We start from the raw sequence: 20,192 nt of genomic DNA on the forward strand, positions 1-20,192 counted from the left end.
TCGAGAGTCGCAAAGTGTGTTTTTGGTTTTTAGATCTCTACAGATGACACTTTTTCTCTTTTTTTATGTTTCTTGTCTACTATATATTGTCTTGTTATACAGGCTAGCCAATTATATAATCAGAAGTGTCCGCACATACACATAACTGAATATCTTGTCAGACGTGTCACACATACACCTAGCTGAATACTACAAATGTATCAATATTTCCATTTCTTGTAAGTATCAAAGAATGATAACGATGTTAAAATGACAAAATATATACGTTACCTACATGTTGAGTGTAAAGACATAACAGCAATAACAGTTATGTTTTACATATGGGTTTTTTCGGAATTATATGAGATTTACTGCTTCACTTACCTTCCGGAGCAGCTGCTATCAAGTGTAGCCTTTTTATGGGTTGTTCATACTTTAGTTCAAGTTTTACATGCACAAAGGTTTTTGGACAAATTAGATGATTGACCTTTTTCAGTCTTTTTGTTTCATTCCTTTGAATGCGTTAATTGTCTCATTGTTGAAAGCCGTACGGTGACCTATAGTTGTTAATTTCTGTGTCATTTGGTCTCTTGTGGAGAGTTGTCTCATGGGCAATCATACCACATCTTCTATTTTATATTAGTTTTTCCTTTTTGAACTCAAATGGAAAACTTCTAAACGTTATAAAAAAATCTGCGTTTATATTTCCTTTATCGTTTCATAGCAACGAATGCATATTATATTGACTTCTCATCTAGAAAACATTGGTCGATTTTCTTTTATATTACACAATAAAAAGGATGGAAAATTATAATATAGCAACTTGTCGTCACCATTTGTCCCTCAGTAGATGATAGTATCAATTATGTTATTTCTTCTAACAACAAGGTTAATAAAACAAACAATTTTTATGTAATATGGATTTTTTTAAACAAAATATTACACTACTATAGTAGCCACAAGTCCAAAAATTCCATGAAAAAGATGGCGTTTTAAATCGAAAACGTGGTCGGTGACACCATTTTCGTTTATTGGCTAATCTTAAATCTTTTGTCTAGCTTACTAAACTTACTCTCAGGAAGATTAGTTTTAACTAATGGGAATATCCTCTTGAAATAAAGATTATTTATTTTATTTATTTATTTTAAAAGACATTATGTTATTGTTCTATTATAAATTTGAAAATACTTTGAACGACAAACGACAAATTTATTTTACTCCCGTAGTGGTATTAACCATATGTGGATTCTTAAAAATTCTAAAGAACTTCTGGACAATTTTAAATCTCGGTCTATTTCTGAAATTAATTCTAACATAACTTTTGATTTCTTAACCCTGTACACCAACATTCCACAAGTGAAATTATAAAATTGTTTTGAATAAACATTGAATGACAAAATTTCTTCTTATGTGACGTTTACATTTTCTGACGTCAGACACGCGAAGCAATGAATATGGTTTTTAATTTGATAGATGCTTTTGTTCTTTTTTGTAAATAATTGTTTGTTTTGATATTGTAACACAGTGATGACTGCTGTACCCATATTTTGACTATTTTATTTATAATGTCTGTTTTGTTCACGCATCGTTGTAAATATAACGGAATTTGATAAGACTGTCGTACAAGTGAGAGGTTTAGCGCTATAAAACCAGGTTCAATCCACCATTTTCTACAGTTGAAAATGCCTGTACCAAGTCAGGAATATTACAGTTGTTGTCCATTCGTTTGATGTGTTTTGTCATTTGATTTTGCCATGTGATTAGGGACTTTCCGATTGAATTTTCCTCGGAGTTCAGTATTTTTGTGATTTTACTTTTTACTTATAAAGTAAAAAGCAAATTTAAAGAAATTAGTGTAAGTAGATCTGAATAGAATGATTTGTCTTTGATATTATAAAAATTCTATGTTCTTACATAACAATCAATTATCTGACGTGTGCATGTACTTCGGTTAATAGTTTAAACTGGTTAAATGTGGAAAAACGCATTCAATATCAAAAGGCAATACTTGTATTTAAATCATTAAATGATATGGTTCCTAACTATTTACAAGAAAACTTTCATTTTATTGGTAATCAGAATTATAATTTACGTTCAGCTTATGAAAAACTATTAAATCTTTCGAAACCAAAAACAAAACTTTTTAAAGAATCATTTACATATTCAGGTTCTCAAATATGGAACAGTTTACCAAATGAAATAAAAATGAGTAATACACTTGTATCTTTTAAAACAAAATGTTACAAATTTTTCATCAATTGTGCAAATTAATATGCTTTTTCATTATTATCTAGATACAATTGTATATTGTGTATAATATATCATTATAATACTGTATGTACTTATAAATATGTTATTATTATTTTGAGGACTCTCAGGAAGATTAGTTTTAACTAATGGGAATATCCTCTTGAAATAAAGATTATTTATTTTATTTATTTATTTTAAAAGACATTAAGGTGACAATATACCTCCTGTATCTATCTCTTTTATCTTAAATATTTGAAGCATTTACTAGAATGCATTACCGAAGGGACAATAGCGTAAAAAGAAAAGCCAAAATCAGGTAATTGACCTAGTGCTAGTAAACGATAAACAATACTTTATAAACGTTGCGCTTTTCCGGATTAACTTCATCATGAACGCTCAGACCCAAAATTAATTGTGAAAGCACGGATCCGGACTTTAAAAGAAGTAATACGTGAAGAGCTTAATGATACAAAAACAAAGAGACATAAAAAGAATTCTAAATAATTCTGAGGTGAAAAGGGAAAAAATTTAAAAAGCATGAGGGAGCTGCAACCTTAGTTTCTTAATAATTTTCTAAATTACTAGTAACCAATGGAGAATTTGAGAAAGGTATATTATAAATCATATATAACCACTGTTGTACGACTTTGCCCCCAGCAGAGCTATAGAAAAACAGTACATTAACGGGTGTTACACGGACACTTTTTAGATGATACAAGGACACTTTTTAGTTGCTACACGGACACTGTTTATGAATAGAATCACTCGTGCAAGATCAGTGAGTTCATGGGCACTTTAAATTTCAATCAGATTTGAACATTTTGTTTCACCGACATATTTCCTGTCTTTTAAATTAAAATATTTACGTTAGCATCAATAACTATATTTTTTTCAAACAATTCCAGTAACTATTCATATTAATACACTAAGGGATTGACCATTTAACATCAAAAGGTGGGTTATGGTTTTTTCCTAAAAAAAAAACATTTTGATCCCCAATTTTATGAGAAAAAATATATAATGTATTATATAGTTGAAAAACTAAATAATTTTCTTACTCAGAAAAGAACACACCCCCTTTTGAAGCTAAATGGTCGGTCCGTAAATGCTTTTTTTTTCAATATATGACCTTGAATAGTATTATGGACAATGCTGAAAGAAATACTGGTACCAACGTTTATATTTCAATAAAAAAGACAGGAAATATATATAAAAAAAATCAAATCTAATCAAAAGATAAAATCCCTATCAACTCACCAATGCACGATTGATCCTATAAATAAAAAGTGTCCGTGTAATACATGTTCAAATAGGCAGCAAATCTTGAAGAAAATCATTCAACTTATGTCATCAATTTTGGACGGTAAGCTCTGATTGGATCATAAAAATTATAATGACACGTGTTTAATCCTGATCAACACTATCAGAGACATATAAAAACCTATAAGCATGAACATTTTTTTTAATCCAAAATATATGCCTATATATATATCTAATGACAAGACAAAATCCATTTTTTCATAACATTTCATTCACTAATGAGATAGGAAATTCATTCTTTTGATACACTTATATTGTTATTGAATTCATATAATATTGAATATATTTGGCGGCAAACGTACGATTTTTACGATTTTTTTAGGGGGAATGGTGGAAAGGGGGGTGGGGGGTGGAATGGCACATCCTGCCTTCTTTCAACAAAAAAGGATCTTTTTTTATACATTACTTACTTGCGAAGTTGCATTTCAAAAAGTCTCAAATGTGTAAAACATTCAACTTTAACTTGAAATGGTTCTTTTTATAAAGTTATTAGATTCTTGAATTTTTTGAGAAAAAAACTCTCGGTTGAAGGGAAGTGAGAAAAAAAATGAGTTTAAACTGTAACTTACATTAACTGGTATATGGTCATTTAAGTTTCTAATATCTTTAGTTTTGTTACCTCTTCTAAATGCAAAATGTACTTCTTCCTTCTTGAAACGTCGTACAAGTCAGATACAAAACAAAGGTAACTAAAAACAGGCCGGAAACAACCTGCCGTATAGTAGTTTGTCTGCACTTGTAGTCAGGTCAAGGTCCTCGGCTATCGCCTCGGACCTTGACCTGACTTCTCGTGCAGAAAAACTATCCGGCAACGGTTGTTACCGGCCTGTTTCTTTGTTACCTTTGTATTGTATCTAATCCTTAAGAGTTTCTACAAATGAACTTTTTGACATCATCAGTGAGATAAAGTAAATTCTATTCACACGTCATCATTGTTACATCATTAATGAGATAAAGTAAATTCTATTCAAAAGTCATCATTGTTACATCTTCAATGAGATAAAGTAAATTCTATTCACACGTCATCATTGTTACATCTTCAATGAGATCAAGTAAATTCTATTCACATGTCATCATTGTTACATCATCAGTGAGATAAAGTAAATTCTATTCACACGTCATCATTGTTACATCTTCAATGAGATAAAGTAAATTCTATTCACATGTCATCATTGTTACATCATTAATGAAATAAAGTAAAATTCTATTCACTAGTTAAAGATTTTGTAAAAGGATTTTTACATGGTTATTTTCGATTTTTCCCTACGAAACACAATAAATCGACTTCGACTTAGTCAAATAATTTCAAGAAATATATAAATGAACCGATCAACAAGAAGTCAACTGTTTTATAATTACTCACAGGCACTTGGGAAATTGAACACCTATTTCTCCTGGTTTTTTTTTTTGTTTTAATTTCGGTGTTTAAATTCTTTTTTCTTTTAGTAAATCAAATTTCTTAAATATTTCAAATTATTTTTAGTTATTTAATTTGTGCATGTTCTAATTCATACAATTTTACAATAGCTGTACTTTATACGTGCTGTCCCTCTAGTCGTATGTAAACAATTAGAACAGAGGGGCAGCCCATATAAACTATTATTATTGTGTTATACGGACGAAAAAGTGGACAGGATAGATGCATTTTAAATCGACTCTAGTGAAGGCAAGATAACAAATACATCAAGATTCAGACAATATTTGAAAGAAAGAGGCTTAAGGATTTCAGCGAGTCTCGATTTTGGTTCGAAGAACGAGAAGTGTATTCTTGCGAGGGAAGTTAGAACTTATTCGAAAAATACCTATATAGTCGAATTACTCATATGGTCCGGCCCGTTAATAACCAAACGAGTATATACTCATATGATCGGACCATATAAGTATACCCATATGGTCATGACCATACGCGTATGGTCCAAATACTCGTATGGTCCAGAACATATATATACAAGAGCGTCTCATGAAGAATAAAAAGAAGCTAGAATAATCCTTAAACTTCACGTTCCGCTATAAAAATATGATGTCGTCTCACTAGACAATTTAAAATCTGGTGATTATGTTGAACGCATCTATCCCATCGAACTTGAAATAAACAATGACACAGATACATTTAAGTCTGCTTCATATCATGACTTTAATCTAGAGATTGACAAAAGAGATGATATTAGCTTCCCAAATGTGAACTTTCCATTTCTATATTGCAACATTCCAACAGCGCCTGCATATGGAGTATATATCTCCCTGTTGATACGTTATTCCAGAGCTTGTGTTTCCTATCATGATTTCCCTGACAGAGGGTTGCTGCTTGCAATGAAGCTTTTTGACCAAGGGTTCCAAGTGTTAAAGAAAGTCATCCTATCGAAAATTTTACGGACGCCTTCAGTTGGTTGTCTGACTGTTACGTAATATATGTCTCACCTATGACGACAGATATGTTTAAATTGTCGTAACCACAAACCTGTCCTCCTTTCCTCGAAGAGACCCTACCAAACCAGATTCATCACTAAAAGCGTACTTACATGAGCAACACGAGGTATGCCACATGTGGAGCAGGATCTGCATAAACATCCAGAGAACCTATTATCACTATCATATTTTGAATTTAATTTGCAAAACGCGAATCGTATGAAAAGTCAAATTGATAAGCAGGTAACTATTGACACTGAAGTGAGAATCTAGATCCCCTTCTCAACCCATTCGGACGGATTACACAAAGATCTTAAAAAACAAAAAAACGAAACGAAACGGAATGAAAATGAAACATCTATAAAAATGCAATTGAATTTGAAATAATAAGACGTAATAAATTTCCTTGTTTTTTCAAGAATAAATGCTGTCCATTTTTACTTTATTATATCAAATATCCCGGTGCATTGGTGTTATAAAAAAAAAAGGTGTTTCGTCGTGCGGATTCATTGAATCTCAACAATTTATTTTTGTTTTGCATGAAAAAAGTCCCATTATTTTGTAGTCTCGCTCCTCTCGGCGATATCCTTATGGTGGTGACCATTAGCCTCAAATCAAGGATCACCCCCTTATTTCCTCGTTACAGTTCTGGTCAATTACGTTTTCAAATTAAAATGTCATTATGTTAAAACGTAATTTCAAAGTGGGTGCCATTTTTGTTTACTCCAAAATAATGAAAAATAGTAAAAATGATAGAAGACACCAACCAACTACAAGATTATTAGACTATAGAATATCATTTTGTTTTCTTATCGCACTTTCAGAAGTTTGTCATCCCGCCACGTTTCAGTCCAACTAAACTATTGCCTTCGAATATGCATACACTATTTGCCGATTGATTGTCGCTAAGCAGACCTCAACCAAATAATGAATTTATATTTATAAACATGGACTTTCAAGCAAAAAAGTTTCTTTGATACATAATATATTTAAACTTGAATGAGTTAGTCACTTGCATCTTTCAATATGAAAAGAAATATGTGTGATATACCCATCGAAATAATTTCCTTCGATGATCTGGCGACTTAGAACACTTACTGGCATCTAACAAATTCTACTGATCTATATAAAATGTTGTGAGGAGACTTCACGAAACCTGAAGGCATGGTTTTTTTCTTTCTTTTTTTCTTCTAATTGTGCGACTGATGTTGATACCTAGGTTCCTGAAGTAGCGAGTACAATTTGGACTTCTGTTCAATTATGTGCCGTAGTTTATGTCCTTGTTCAATTTAGTGGTCATCATTTTGGTATGTTGATGGCTGTACAGGTACATATATATATTGTGAGTAACTTTTTTTAAGACACATGGTATTTATAGGTAACGAGCAAAGCTGGTACTCACGTAAAACTGAATAAAACTCACCACAGTGTGTGCATTTACAAAGTCAAGTTATCTAGACCATGTGCTATTCGTTGTTGTTTGACTTGAATGTACGCATATTTACTTGGAGAAATCGTTGGTTGGCGTTGTCTTATTACTGTCACCACTCGTAGCGGACGTAGCTGTTTATTTCCACAATCCGCACACCAAAAAACCCTTAAGAGAAGATGGTCGTAGTCTCAATCAAACCAACTCCTTTTCTTTCCTGGTAATATCTTATAAAACAAGCAAATTTTATGGTCATTTTTACTATTTTTCAGAAAAGAACTAATTAATTCCAACCTGCAATATAAGCCCACCTATAAGATAAACAGAATGTGATATGGTACAGCGTGTAACTTCTATTATGAAAAATACTTTTATAACATTTTTTATAGATATTGAATATTTCAAGATAAGGTGCTAAGTATAATTACTCAATATTTGTCCAGCGTGATCTGCTTACGGAAGGTTAAACATATCCTGCTCCACATGTCTCACAATTGAGAACACACACACAATAGGGATTTCAGAAAGAAGCAATCAGAGCAACATTCGAGAAGTCAACAATTGGCAAATTACGGGAACCTACAGGCTACAATCATCTAAAGCAAAATTTAGCAAAAACCAAAAATCTGTAATATTTGAACTCAGCTCCAAAGCAGGAGAGGATATTTGGTCAATTCCTGGTTAGGGAGAATCTCTGGAAAGCATTAGACAAACCCATATAAACAAAATAAGTAATCTGAAAGGGGGTGGTATAGCTAAAAATTCGTAAGGGTTCCGTGGAACTCAGTGTCTCGCATACTTTTGCTGTTGTCTATGTTTTCAGTGTGACAAAAGTCGCAGGCTCAACAAAAATGGGGAAAAAATTATTAAAAAATTTCCTCTAGAAAATCTTTTGATTGTAAGAAGCTTCTGTCCAAGTTTGGTAAAAATCCAGGATGGTTTATGAATCCGTAATAAATGTTTTAAAAACTTTAACTGCAGACTGTATGTAATGTTAACTGGAAGAAAAACTAATTCCATTTATAAGTAATATACGGAAAAACAGGAAATAATTTTTTACAAAATTTCCTTCTAGATACTAGCTTTTGATCATAAACAAGCTTCTGTCCAAGTTTGGTACAAATCCAAGATAGTTTAAGAAAGTTGTTAAAATTTTAAAAACTTTAACCACAGAATGAATGTAATATTAACTGGCAGAAAAACTATACAAGTCCATTTATAAGTAAAATATTGAAAAAATGATTTTATTTTTAAAAATTTACTTTTGGATATTATCTTATGATCATAAACAAGCTTCTGTCCAAGTTTGGTAGAAATCCTGGATAGTTTAAGAAAGTTATTAAAATTTCAAAAACTTTAACCACAGAGTGAATATATGTGGACGCCGCCGCCGACGACGCCGACGACGGAATGTAGGATCGATATGTCTCGCTTTCTCGACAAAAAGCAATCCCATTTGTTTGGGTTATTATTGACTGCATCAGAGAGTCTTTTAACTTTTATTCCGCTGACACACTCAACATCGACCAAATACATATATACTGGCCAGTGTCAAATTAGGAGTGGATCCTGGATTTCTGAAAGGGGTTGTAATTCCATAAAACGGTATAAATACTGCCGAACGGAGCGAGTCGAAAAGAAAATATGCTAAAAAAAATATATATTTTACAATCAAAGCACGCCCTCTTCTCCCCTTACTGGGTGCGCCGCTGCAAATATCATATAGTCTTGAAAATACATGTGCAGGCCGACCAAAACTCACAATACCTATAGCTGCTATAATATATAATTGTTCACAATTCACCTCAGTACATTATCTATACTAGGATTTCAGCACTCTGCATTTATATGTATATGTGGCATCACCATAAGATATAATCTATAGAAAGATTACAACTAAGGCAAATATTGATTACTTCTTAAATCGCATATACAAAAAGAAAAGATGGACCAAGCTGTCTGTTTGGGATGCAATATTAACTGTTTTTATCTGTGACTAGATTGGCTGTTTGTCATATAAGCTACATTGTAGGACCTTAGCAGGATGTCATCAAATACATATATTAAAATTTCACATGTCTCGAGTTCACTGTACATCTATCAAATTTGTTTATTAAAAATAAGGAGGTGTGGTATGATTGCCAATGAAACAACTATCCATCTAAGTACAAATGGAATTGATGTAAGCAATTAAAGGCAACATTAACATTTGGATAAAGTTACCTTAACACCTTTCAAAACCGACATAAACATTAAAGTTGTATGATCGACATGTTTCAATCTTTTACGATTAACCACAAGCCGTACGACGGCCTATCAAAGGAAAAACCGGCCAGTAACTAACCATAAAAATCAGTCGAAAAAGGCTTAACTCATCAGATGGATAAAATAAAAATGATATGCTGATATTTTTAGCTAATATACTACTGATTAGATTTACCTTTTAAACATTGTTATCAAACCTCATTTTAAGTTTAAAAAAAGACCGAAAAACTCATTTAAGTTATCCTACTATTATCAATTAGTTGGAAATCATAAAATGCGTTTATTTGAATGGTGCATGCTTTGTTTTATTTGTTATTATATATGTTTTTATATTTTCGGCGAAAAGTTCATCAGATCTTATGTTTCAAATGTTTGTCAATATGCCGAATCAAATAAAGCTGTACTTACTTTATTTACTAATTCATTTAGAGGCACACGTTTACGATAATTCAATTTTTTTAAAAGTCTTTTCACTTAAAAAAATTTCCCTCGAGGAATTCCGGATACCTTACAGGTCATGTACCAAGAAAGTTCATGAGTTATTTACGGTGTGTGGTTTCCGGTATAAAAAAAATGCCGCGAAATGATGCTTAGTTCTGCATCACAAAAAGAATCTTACAAGTGGTAAACATATGGGTAAAGTTACCTTAACACCTTTTGAAACCAACATAAACATTAAAGTTGTCTGATCGACATGTATCAATCTTCACGATTAACCACAAGCCATACGACTGCCTAGCCCAGGAAAAACCGACCAGTAAAAAATATTGTCTGTACATTAAAATTTTCATGAAAACATTGGAAAGAACTTTATAAACTCAAAGCAATTTTATGAAATGTTGATTTTCTGTTTTTTTTTAAGTCTGATTCTTTAACGTCATCACAATGATTTCAAACGGCAGGTTCAGATTGATTGCCGTTTAACGCAACTTTCAACACATGTGCCATTTCATGGCTGTCGGTTTTTATTGATGGAGGCAGCCAGAGTGCCTACTGAGAACCATCAACCTTCGGTATGAAAGCTGACAATCTGCTAGGCTCAAATGTTGGGGACAACTGTTCAAATTAGATGATATTCCAATTTTGATTTTCTTAATGAACTGCCCCAGTTGACCAGGGGTCATTTGGGGGAAAAATGTTGTAGGTGACATGAAGATATTTTCTTTGTGATGTCAAATGTTCTATGTGAAAAAGCACTAGTTGTATGGTCATGTATCCAGCTAATTGATATTTCCTTTGGGTTAAGGGTTTGATTAGCATGATTAGTAATATTTTCCTCTAAGTTCCAGAACAGCATGAATTTTAACCTTAATTGAAGACTTATTTAAACAATATAAAGGTGATTAAATGTTTATCATGAAGCAGCTTCCTGATACTGTTTGCTAGATTTCACGTTGCTATAAAACATCTTATTATATTTTTTTTGTATGGTAAAAAACATAGAATAGATAACATCAAGCTGAAGCAATCACAGAACTTTATATATCCGCAAGTTCTTGATTCAGTCAAGTTCACAAACAAAACCGTCTTACATAATGATAAAATCACATAAACCATCTATGTAAAATGTAATGCTCTGAATTCTACATCATTTGTTCTCTAGTCTCATTGGCAATTAATGCCAAATCTTCTTATTTTAATATTGAAGATTTAAAACAAAAGTATGTTTTCACTTTTCATCTAATACCCAGTGTATGAAAGTCCCTTTCGTCTGAAGATAGGAAAAGTATGTCTAGTCTCCTCAATTGTATTTGTCATTGAATTTTTATCCAGTAAACTAAAACCTCTATACTCGCATATTTTGTTGTTTCAGTTGATTAATTTTTCCTTCATGTTTTTTGCTCAATATTTTCACGTCTTATTGATTTCAGCTGATCTTTTTTTAAATAATTTTGTATGATCATCCAGGGCTCACACTACCAGGCAACTAGGGCGAAGAAGTCACTTTTCCGTCCGTCACTTCGCTTTGCCTGACCCTCAAAAGCGAAAACAAGTCGCCTTGTTGTTTATGATACTCGCTTTCAGTTGCTTTCGTCGTCGGCAATATTCAATTTTTACCAAGTCGTTGAAACAGCAATTTTTCAGTTTAAAGTAAAAAAATTCAAGGCATAAACGATTTATTTTCTTCAGAAAAGAGGTTAAAGCATTGATTTTAAGGTTGGTGGCATGTTATTTCATAAAAACAATTGTTTATCACTTGTGGTACTTGTTACTCAGAGAGCTTACATCAAATCATTCTAACTTTCGGCAAAATAAGTTGTTACTTCATTAGAACTTGATGAAATTTGCCTAAAGTAAATTTGTTATCCATGTATTGCATTAAAAACGTCATACATGTATTCCTTTCCAAATATTGTGTCAAACATCGTTTATATTTGTAAATTTTTCTTCATCCGCCATTTAAATTATTAGGCATATTATTGTACAACTACAGATCGGAGTCGTTTGACAGGCTATGACCGAAATCCGGATTCTTACAATAATGACTACAGATGCATGAATGGCACTGCTGACAGACAAAAATTGTTCCCAAAAGGAAAAATTACACATTCCACATGCATTAACATACTTTTGGTTAGATCTTCTTGATTAATGTATATATTTCCATGTATATGCATTGTTTCAATTTATAAGTTAAAGTTGCTCAACTCTGGGACTATTACACTAATATAACTATATTATGTCCAAGCTTAACTGTTAAATTTATATATCCTTTAAATGAGAAATACTTAGTTTCATGAACATGAGAACAGAGTAGGTTTTTAATTGAATTTTAATTGATATAACAACTTTCTTTTCCTTTTTGATATAAAAAAAATCTTTTTTATTATTGCCAGATATTTAATTGTTTTTTTCTGACAAGAGGACTCATATGATTGTGTAACTAGATATGATAAAATTAAACAACTTTAAATTTGAACAGTTACTTTAATTGTATACCCAGGTACAAATTGAACAATATAAAAAAAATAGAAACATATGACCCTTAATGTATTATAGTAAAAACCAAACATTGTAGCGCCGTGAGCGAACAAGCACTTCTCTTTCAAATCTCACCACTTCTCCCTCTCAATTTCAAAAAGAGAAGTCACTTCTCCCTATGATTCTGAAGTAGTGTGAGCCCTGTCATCAGTGTACAGTGTAGTTTATCAGTTCAAAATCTGGCAAGTGGCAGTCAAGGGTCTAACTTAAATAAGTTATTAGAGAAAAATAACATACATGTGTTATAACAGATACTTTCATGAGTTGTCTGCTCTTTATTTCTTAATCTGTTGTTATTAGTTAATATATCAAAATACATTTTTAGGCAGTTAAGCTGCCTTATGCAAGCACCCTAGATTTGTGTTCTACCCAATAAATGCTGAAATACGTGCCATTGTTATTAACTAGCTGGCTATTATGTTATTTATAATTAATTGGACAATTTTTTTAATACTCATATTTCTGGAATACATGTACAAAAAATATGACCAGAAAAACTTTAATGATCGTCGAACTACCCAAAACTTTTGAAGTTGCACATAGGAAGTAGTGCTCAATAGAAATCCGTACGTAGTTTATTATCCCCTGTGCTTTTGGCTACGATGTCAAAGAACAATTGTCATGATTGTATGAAATATTTCATCGCCGAAAATCGGTAATTACAAGTCGTTTATATTTCCCAAATGGCAAAATGCGCAGGAATATTGTTCATGTTCAACAAATCTCTATGATAGAGGAAATAAAGTTATATAACTGGGTGGTAATTTTTAACTTATCTTGCCATATAAGATTGTTGTTATTTTATGAGTGAAACGAGGTCATGAAACAGATGCGGAAATAGACGTTGATGGGATGTTTTAAGTAATGTGGACAACTCGTCCCCGAGACAAGTCAGACCGAATCCACTCAAACTGTCTAAGAAGACAACTTTGACCGTTTGTCAGATTTACTTAGGGTTTCATAAAATATTAGACTAACATGTCTAGCGGAGCCATTAATCTTTTGTTTGTGCATTGGGGTCTATTTAAGGGTGTTTGGCGGGGCCTGAAGAAGGGAGGGGTTTACTATAGAACCCTATGGGATTTTATTTTTTTAAATTTTCAAATGACTATTTCTCGAAATCAGTAAGTGATAGACACATGCAGTCTTCAGTAATGAGAACAGGACAATAAAAAAAATCAACCAAAATATAGGGTGAGTCCCTGGGGGTCGTCCCAACCCCCTTCAATTTGAAAATGTACTTTTATCTTGTAAACCGTCGCGATCCCCACCCTAAACAATATATATACTTGTATGGGACAATAAAAGAAATCAAATGAAAAACAATTTGGTGGAGTCCCCGGTGTTGTCCCACCCCCTCCTGTTTGAGAACTTGGAAATGGTCGAGATCCCCACCCCTAAACCATATATATTCATGTATGGGACAATAAAACAAATCAAATGAAAATAATTTGGTGGAGTCCCCGGTGGTGTCCCACCCCCTCCTGTTTGAGAACTTGTAAACAGTCAAGATCCCCACCCCTAAACCATATATTTTCATGTATGGGACAATATAACAAATCAAATGAAATATATGGGGAGTTCCTTGGGTCACCCCACCCCCTCCTGTTTGAGAACTTGGAAATGGTCGAGATCCCCACCCCTAAACCATATATATTCATGCATGTATGGGACAATATAACAAATCAAATGAAATATAGGGGGAGTCCCTGGGGTCACCCCACCCCCTCCTGTTTGAGAACTTGTAAATGGTCGAGATACCCACACCTAAACCATATTTATTCCTGTTCATCATTTCAAAAAGATTTGAATGACATACAGGGTCAATCTCCTAGGTGTCACATATGCATATCACTTTACTAGACCAAACCAATATGAACTGGACTTTGCCCAATGTCAGGAGACCATGGGAATGACGAATTATGGAGGCTTTGTTTGGGAGACTTCGTAACGGCATCCTGTTACAATTATTTCTTGTTTATTATAAAATTTTATTGATGCAAAAAATGAGTCTAGGTGAATTGAAATTACTTTAACTATTTATTAAATTATTTCTGGGCCTATAATAATTTTCATTTATGGCTCATTTTAAAGAAAACATATAAATCTTTCAAGCAGTGTAAAGCCAGAAAATGTTTGACCAACTGCTTTATAATCACCTGTCATTTTATTCCAAACTTGGTATGGAGTAACATCATGCACTTGGGGGTGAAGATGGGGGTCATTTACATTGATATATGAGTTGCTTTTGAAAACCTTGATGAAATATTAATTAATTTGCCTTAATAATCAATTCATTTAATGAACATAAATGTACAATATACAAATGTTTAATGTTTGTTCTTTCATATCTTAAAAAAAATTGAAGCAACACTGCCACAGTTTTCATAATTACGTTTGCCTTGGTTTTTGGTTAACTGCCTACAGTGCTTACAGTGATTGATTTTTTTTTAGTGGGCTCATGGGATTTCTTGAAACTTTGGGCAGAAACTTAATGCATAACCTTGATAATTAATTTTCCAATTCAATTAATACATTTTTGATCAACCATGGTAAATCAATAAGATAAGGCTTTCTTTAAGAGATACACTAAGCTGTAATAACAAGGCTTAGTTATTACAGGCATGTAACTTATAAAATGAAACACTTGGAAATTACTGGAAAGCTTGCTCAGAACCTCATTACATGCTCTGATCATTATTTCTTACAATGAACTATAATACATTGTGATATATGTCTGAGAAATGACTTTGAAGAGATGTAGAAAAGCTGTAAAAACACCCTTTAGTTTTTACAGGTATATATTTTCTGTAATAACATAAGTGTACTACATGTATACATGATTGGCAAATTATAAACTGTTATATCTTTCTAAAGTTTAGTATACATAAAGACAATAATAATACCAGTAGAACTTGTATACAGTTTAACAAAGTAAAGGATGTATATTGCCTCTTTGAAACATGTAACATACATATGTTATCACAGTTTTTATACGACCGCAAACAAATTTTGCGGTCGTATATTGGTATGACGTTGTCGTCGGCGTCGTCGTCATACGAAGACACATTGGTTTTCGCACTCTAACTTTAGTTTAAGTGAATGGATCTCTATGAAATTTTACCATAAGGTTCAATACCACAAAAGGAAGGTGGGGATTGATATTGGGGGTTATGGTACCAACAGTTAAGGAATTAGGGGCCAAAAAGGGGCCAAAAATAAGCATTTTTGTAACTTCCAGAATTCACTTGTTTGTTAGTGTATGGATCTCTCTGACATTGTATCACAAGGTTCCATATCACAAAGGGAATGCTGGGATTAATTTTGGGGGTAATTGCTTCCAAATTTTAGGAATTAGGGGCCAAAAAGGGGCAAAAAATGAGCATTTTTCTAGTTTCATGACAATAACTTGTGTGTAAGTGTATGGATCTCTCTGATATTGTACCACAAGGTTCCATATCACAAAGGAAATGATGGGATTGATTTTGGGGGTAATTGCCTCCAAATTTTAGGAATTAGGGGCCAAAAACAAGCATTTTTCTAGTTTTAGGACAATAACTTGTGTGTAAGTGTATTGATCTTTATGAAATTGTACTACAAGGTTCCATATCACAAATGGAAAGCTGGGTTTGAGTTTTGGGGTAATTGCCCTAAACGTTTAGGAATTTGGGGCCAAAAAGGGGCAAAAAAACTAAGCATTTTTCTAGTTTCAGGACAATAACTTGTGTTCAAGTGTATGGATCTCTCTGAAATTGTACTGCAAGGTACAATACCACAAAGGGAAGGCTGGGATTGAGTTTTGGGGTGATGAATCATAAGGGGTTCAAAAATTTTTTGGGGGGGGATTTTTTTTTCTTTAAAATTTTTGAATTTAATGTATTCAATCTTCTTTATTATTTGAAATATAAAGGACCCCTCTTTTAGAAAAATTGTTCCAAAAATAATGAATTTTCCCCTTTTTTCATGTTATTAGTTTAAAAAAGCTCAGTTTTTCTTTTTTCTTTTATACAACAGCAAAATGACCCCTTGTCTGAGAGATAGCTCTCATTTGTGGGGTTGTTCCCAACTGGTCAATGGGAGATATTTCATAAATTATTCCTGTCACAGTAAATTCATTGTTCTTTATTACTTTAATCAAAAGTCTTGAAACTAATTGAATATATCAATAAAGGTGGTAGAATTTGATGTCGGGTGATGATCATGACCTTGTACCAAATCTGGGATAATGACATGAAAATCACTTGTTTAAGTATCATACCTCTATTTTCTTCCAAAAAATCACTTGTTTAAGTATTATTATTATAATTACCCCCACTAATTTCAACACCCCCGAGGAGTAAAATTTTGATCGCCAACAATAAAATTTAATTACATAATCTGTAAGATGAAACCTTGAAATTTACCATGTTTACAGGAAAAATACTCCCACTGCTGGAGAAAATTTGTTAAGAAAGTGTCAGTTCATTATGTAAAGCCTTTATTATAGCATTTTTTCAACAAATATAGAATTTACAGCTAAATGATTGCATCAAAGGCATAAAGCAAAAGGTTTATTTTTTTCAATTTTACTAATAAGAAGATATAATCTTAACCTATATTTTTTTTTAATTTTGGTAAAACTACAAAATCACAATTTGTGACAAAATTTCGAATTTGCTACTTAAATAAGTGATTTTATAAATCACTTATTTCAGTTTCAGTAATTCCCCTGACTGCTAACTGAAAACGGTTTTCGAAAAAAAAAACGAAAAAAAATCCGGATTTTTAAATTTTTTTATTATTTAACGTCAATAAAATGTTTCCAATCACAGCTGAAAAGGGGGTGGACGGGTAACCGGAAACACACATATATTTTATCTTGGCCTTATTAAAGTATGTGTCTAGAGTAGGTACTTCAGGGAATATAGATAAACTTTGGAATTTTGAGAAATGCTTATAAAAAAAAATTGTTGCTTCTGATTTAGCAATTTAAAAGATTTACCACTAAATGTAAAAGAGCCTATCTATCTTATTTCAAGTCTGGTCCATGGGTTATACATGACCATGTTAGGTACCTTACTTAAATTGTGGAAAAGTTATTTACATAGAAATAAATGGATCTGTACATTCTTTATCCCTGGTTGCATGCAAAATGCTGATAGTCATGGCAAGGCAGTTACAGAATATACAAATTGGACATATATTTAAAAATACTCCATAATATGATGTCTTTAAAATCTAGCACAACATGACACAAAGTGTTTCATTGTCAGGAACATCGGCAGTGCTTTTGTCAGTAACCTTTAAGAACACTTTGATAGCTGAGGAATAAGGAAAAAAAGAAATCTACAGTTTGTACAAACGTTAATCCAGGTTAATTACAGAGGCTATAAGATTTCAAGTTCTGTGGGTTCATCATTATTCTTTGGATACCAATTATTGTTGATTTTATTTGTTAAGGTAAACCACAAATTTCAATGTTCAACAAAAAATATGCACTTTCTGTAGATCAATGGGCTTGTAGTTGTAGGTAGACTTTGACATAACCAGTCAGGGGACTTATTGAAATAAGTGATTTTTAAATCACTTATTTAAGTAGCAAATTCGAAGTTTTGTCACAAATTGTGATTTTGTAGTTTTACTAAAATTTTAAACACATAGGTTTAGATAATATCTTTTCATTAGTAAAATTGAAAAAAATGAACTTTTTGCTTCTTTTAAGCAGCAAGGTTTATGCCTTTAATGCAATCATTTAGCTGCAAATTCTATTTTAGTTGAAAAAATGCTATAAAAAAGGCTTTACATAAAGAACTGATACTTTCTTAACAGATTTTTCCTAGCAGTGGGAGTATTTTTCCTGTAAAATTCAAGGTTTCATCTTATAGATTATGCAATAAAATTCTACTGTTCGCCATCAAAATTTCACTGTTCAGGGGTGTTGAAATTAGTGGGGGTTATTAAAATAATGATACTTAAAGAAGTGATTTTTTGGAAGGAAATTGAGGTATGATACTTAAACAAGTGATTTTTATGTCATTATCCTAGACTTAGTACAAGGTTATCACCTGACATGACCCGATCATCCTATCAACAACAGATGTTGGTTCTGATAATTTTAGCAACATAATTAGTCCCTGGATCATTAGTATTCTATATTTAAAGCTACAATAAAATTAAATCACTTAGTCTAGTGATTAATTTGTACTACTTAAATAGGTGATTATTAAAGAAAGACAACTCTTACTTCCAACCTTTATGGACAGAATGTTACTTGAATCAGTGATTTAGAAAATCACTCATTTAAGTAAGTCCCCTGACTGATAACACAGTCTTAGAATGTTCACAAGCTTTTTCTCAATCCACAAAATTTGAATCCACGAAAATAAATGAATCCACAGTATATAATATTATTTGTATTTTACATTTATAGGAGTAATGCAGTTAACAGAGGCATCAAGGGTAGAGTGTAGTGGGAAAGTCAAGTATTCCGGGATTGATACAGGAAATGTATCGTGGAAAAATGGAACTCTTATTATCCAGCTTCATAATGGACGATGGAGCATGAACTTAGAGTATGATGTCAGTCCAGGCAATTCACACAAATGTATAGCTGTAAGTGGAAGGGTTTAAATCAGTCTGGGTCATATACAAAATAAGAAGATGTGGTATGCGTGTCAATGAGACAATTCTCCATCCAAGTTTCAATGTGTAAAAAGTAAACAATTATAGGTCAAAGTACAGCCTTCAACACGGAGTCTTGGTTCATACTGAACATCAAGCTATAAAGGGCTTCAAAATTACTAGGGTAAAACAATTGAGACGGGAAAACAAACGGTCTAATCTATTTTAAAAAACGAAAATGAGAAACACTTATGAACCACATCAACAAACGACAACCACTGAACAACAGACTCCTAACTTATTGGTCAGTGAAGTTAATTAAACTCCAAATTTTATATTATCATGTAACCTTCAGTAACCTTTACAATTATTAATTAACTTAGCTTCTAACTATCTTATTAAATTCCTATCTTTTCTTTCTTATTTTTTTTAAATGGAAGGTTGTGGTTTAAAAATGTGCCTCCCACGTCCCCTCCCATAAGTTTAATTCTACAATAGCCCTTATATTTAACATTTTCATATTTTTCAGCTTTCTCCTGGTGTCATCAAGAAGTTAATTTGTAAGGCTCAGCTCGTTATTGAGTTACAGACTGGTAGTTCCTCCATGAATTTTCATTTGAAGCCGCACGGTCCTAAAGATGAGCAGGATATGAAACGAGTTTATGAAAAATTACTAAACATTCAGAAATTAAAGGATGGTTAGTTTATGCATTAATTTATTACAGTAATGAATAAAAAGAATGTTTGAATATACACCAATGAGACAGCTACAAAAAAAACCACATTAAAACCAAAAAAAAAACATTTTGATTAAGAGTGATGATATTTCAACCCCTGTTTCACTCCAATTCCTAGATAAATTGAATTAACCAAAAAGAGACTACCTAAAGTTAACGTTCTATACCAATTTCTTCATTTGTTTTCCAATATATTAATTGTATACATGTAAATTAACATGCTA

General features: G+C 32.3%; 1 protein-coding gene across 2 annotated transcripts in view; it reads left to right on the top strand.

Moving 5' to 3' along the window:
• The first annotated feature begins 10,210 nt into the window (after positions 1 to 10,210).
• LOC127736631 (ubiquitin carboxyl-terminal hydrolase 37-like) overlaps positions 10,211 to 20,192 on the top strand; it is a 43,210-nt gene continuing 33,228 nt past the window's right edge. For both annotated transcript variants that reach the window (XM_052247192.1, XM_052247193.1), the window contains exons 1-3: positions 10,211 to 10,285; positions 19,041 to 19,222; positions 19,761 to 19,929. In XM_052247192.1, the coding sequence (XP_052103152.1) occupies positions 10,282 to 10,285; positions 19,041 to 19,222; positions 19,761 to 19,929 (355 nt within the window). In that variant the 5' untranslated portion in view covers positions 10,211 to 10,281. The remainder of the gene's footprint in view (positions 10,286 to 19,040; positions 19,223 to 19,760; positions 19,930 to 20,192) is intronic.

Source organism: Mytilus californianus, unplaced genomic scaffold (genome assembly GCF_021869535.1).
Source record: "Mytilus californianus isolate M0D057914Y unplaced genomic scaffold, xbMytCali1.0.p SCAF_34, whole genome shotgun sequence".
Taxonomy (NCBI): Eukaryota; Metazoa; Mollusca; class Bivalvia; order Mytilida; family Mytilidae; genus Mytilus; species Mytilus californianus.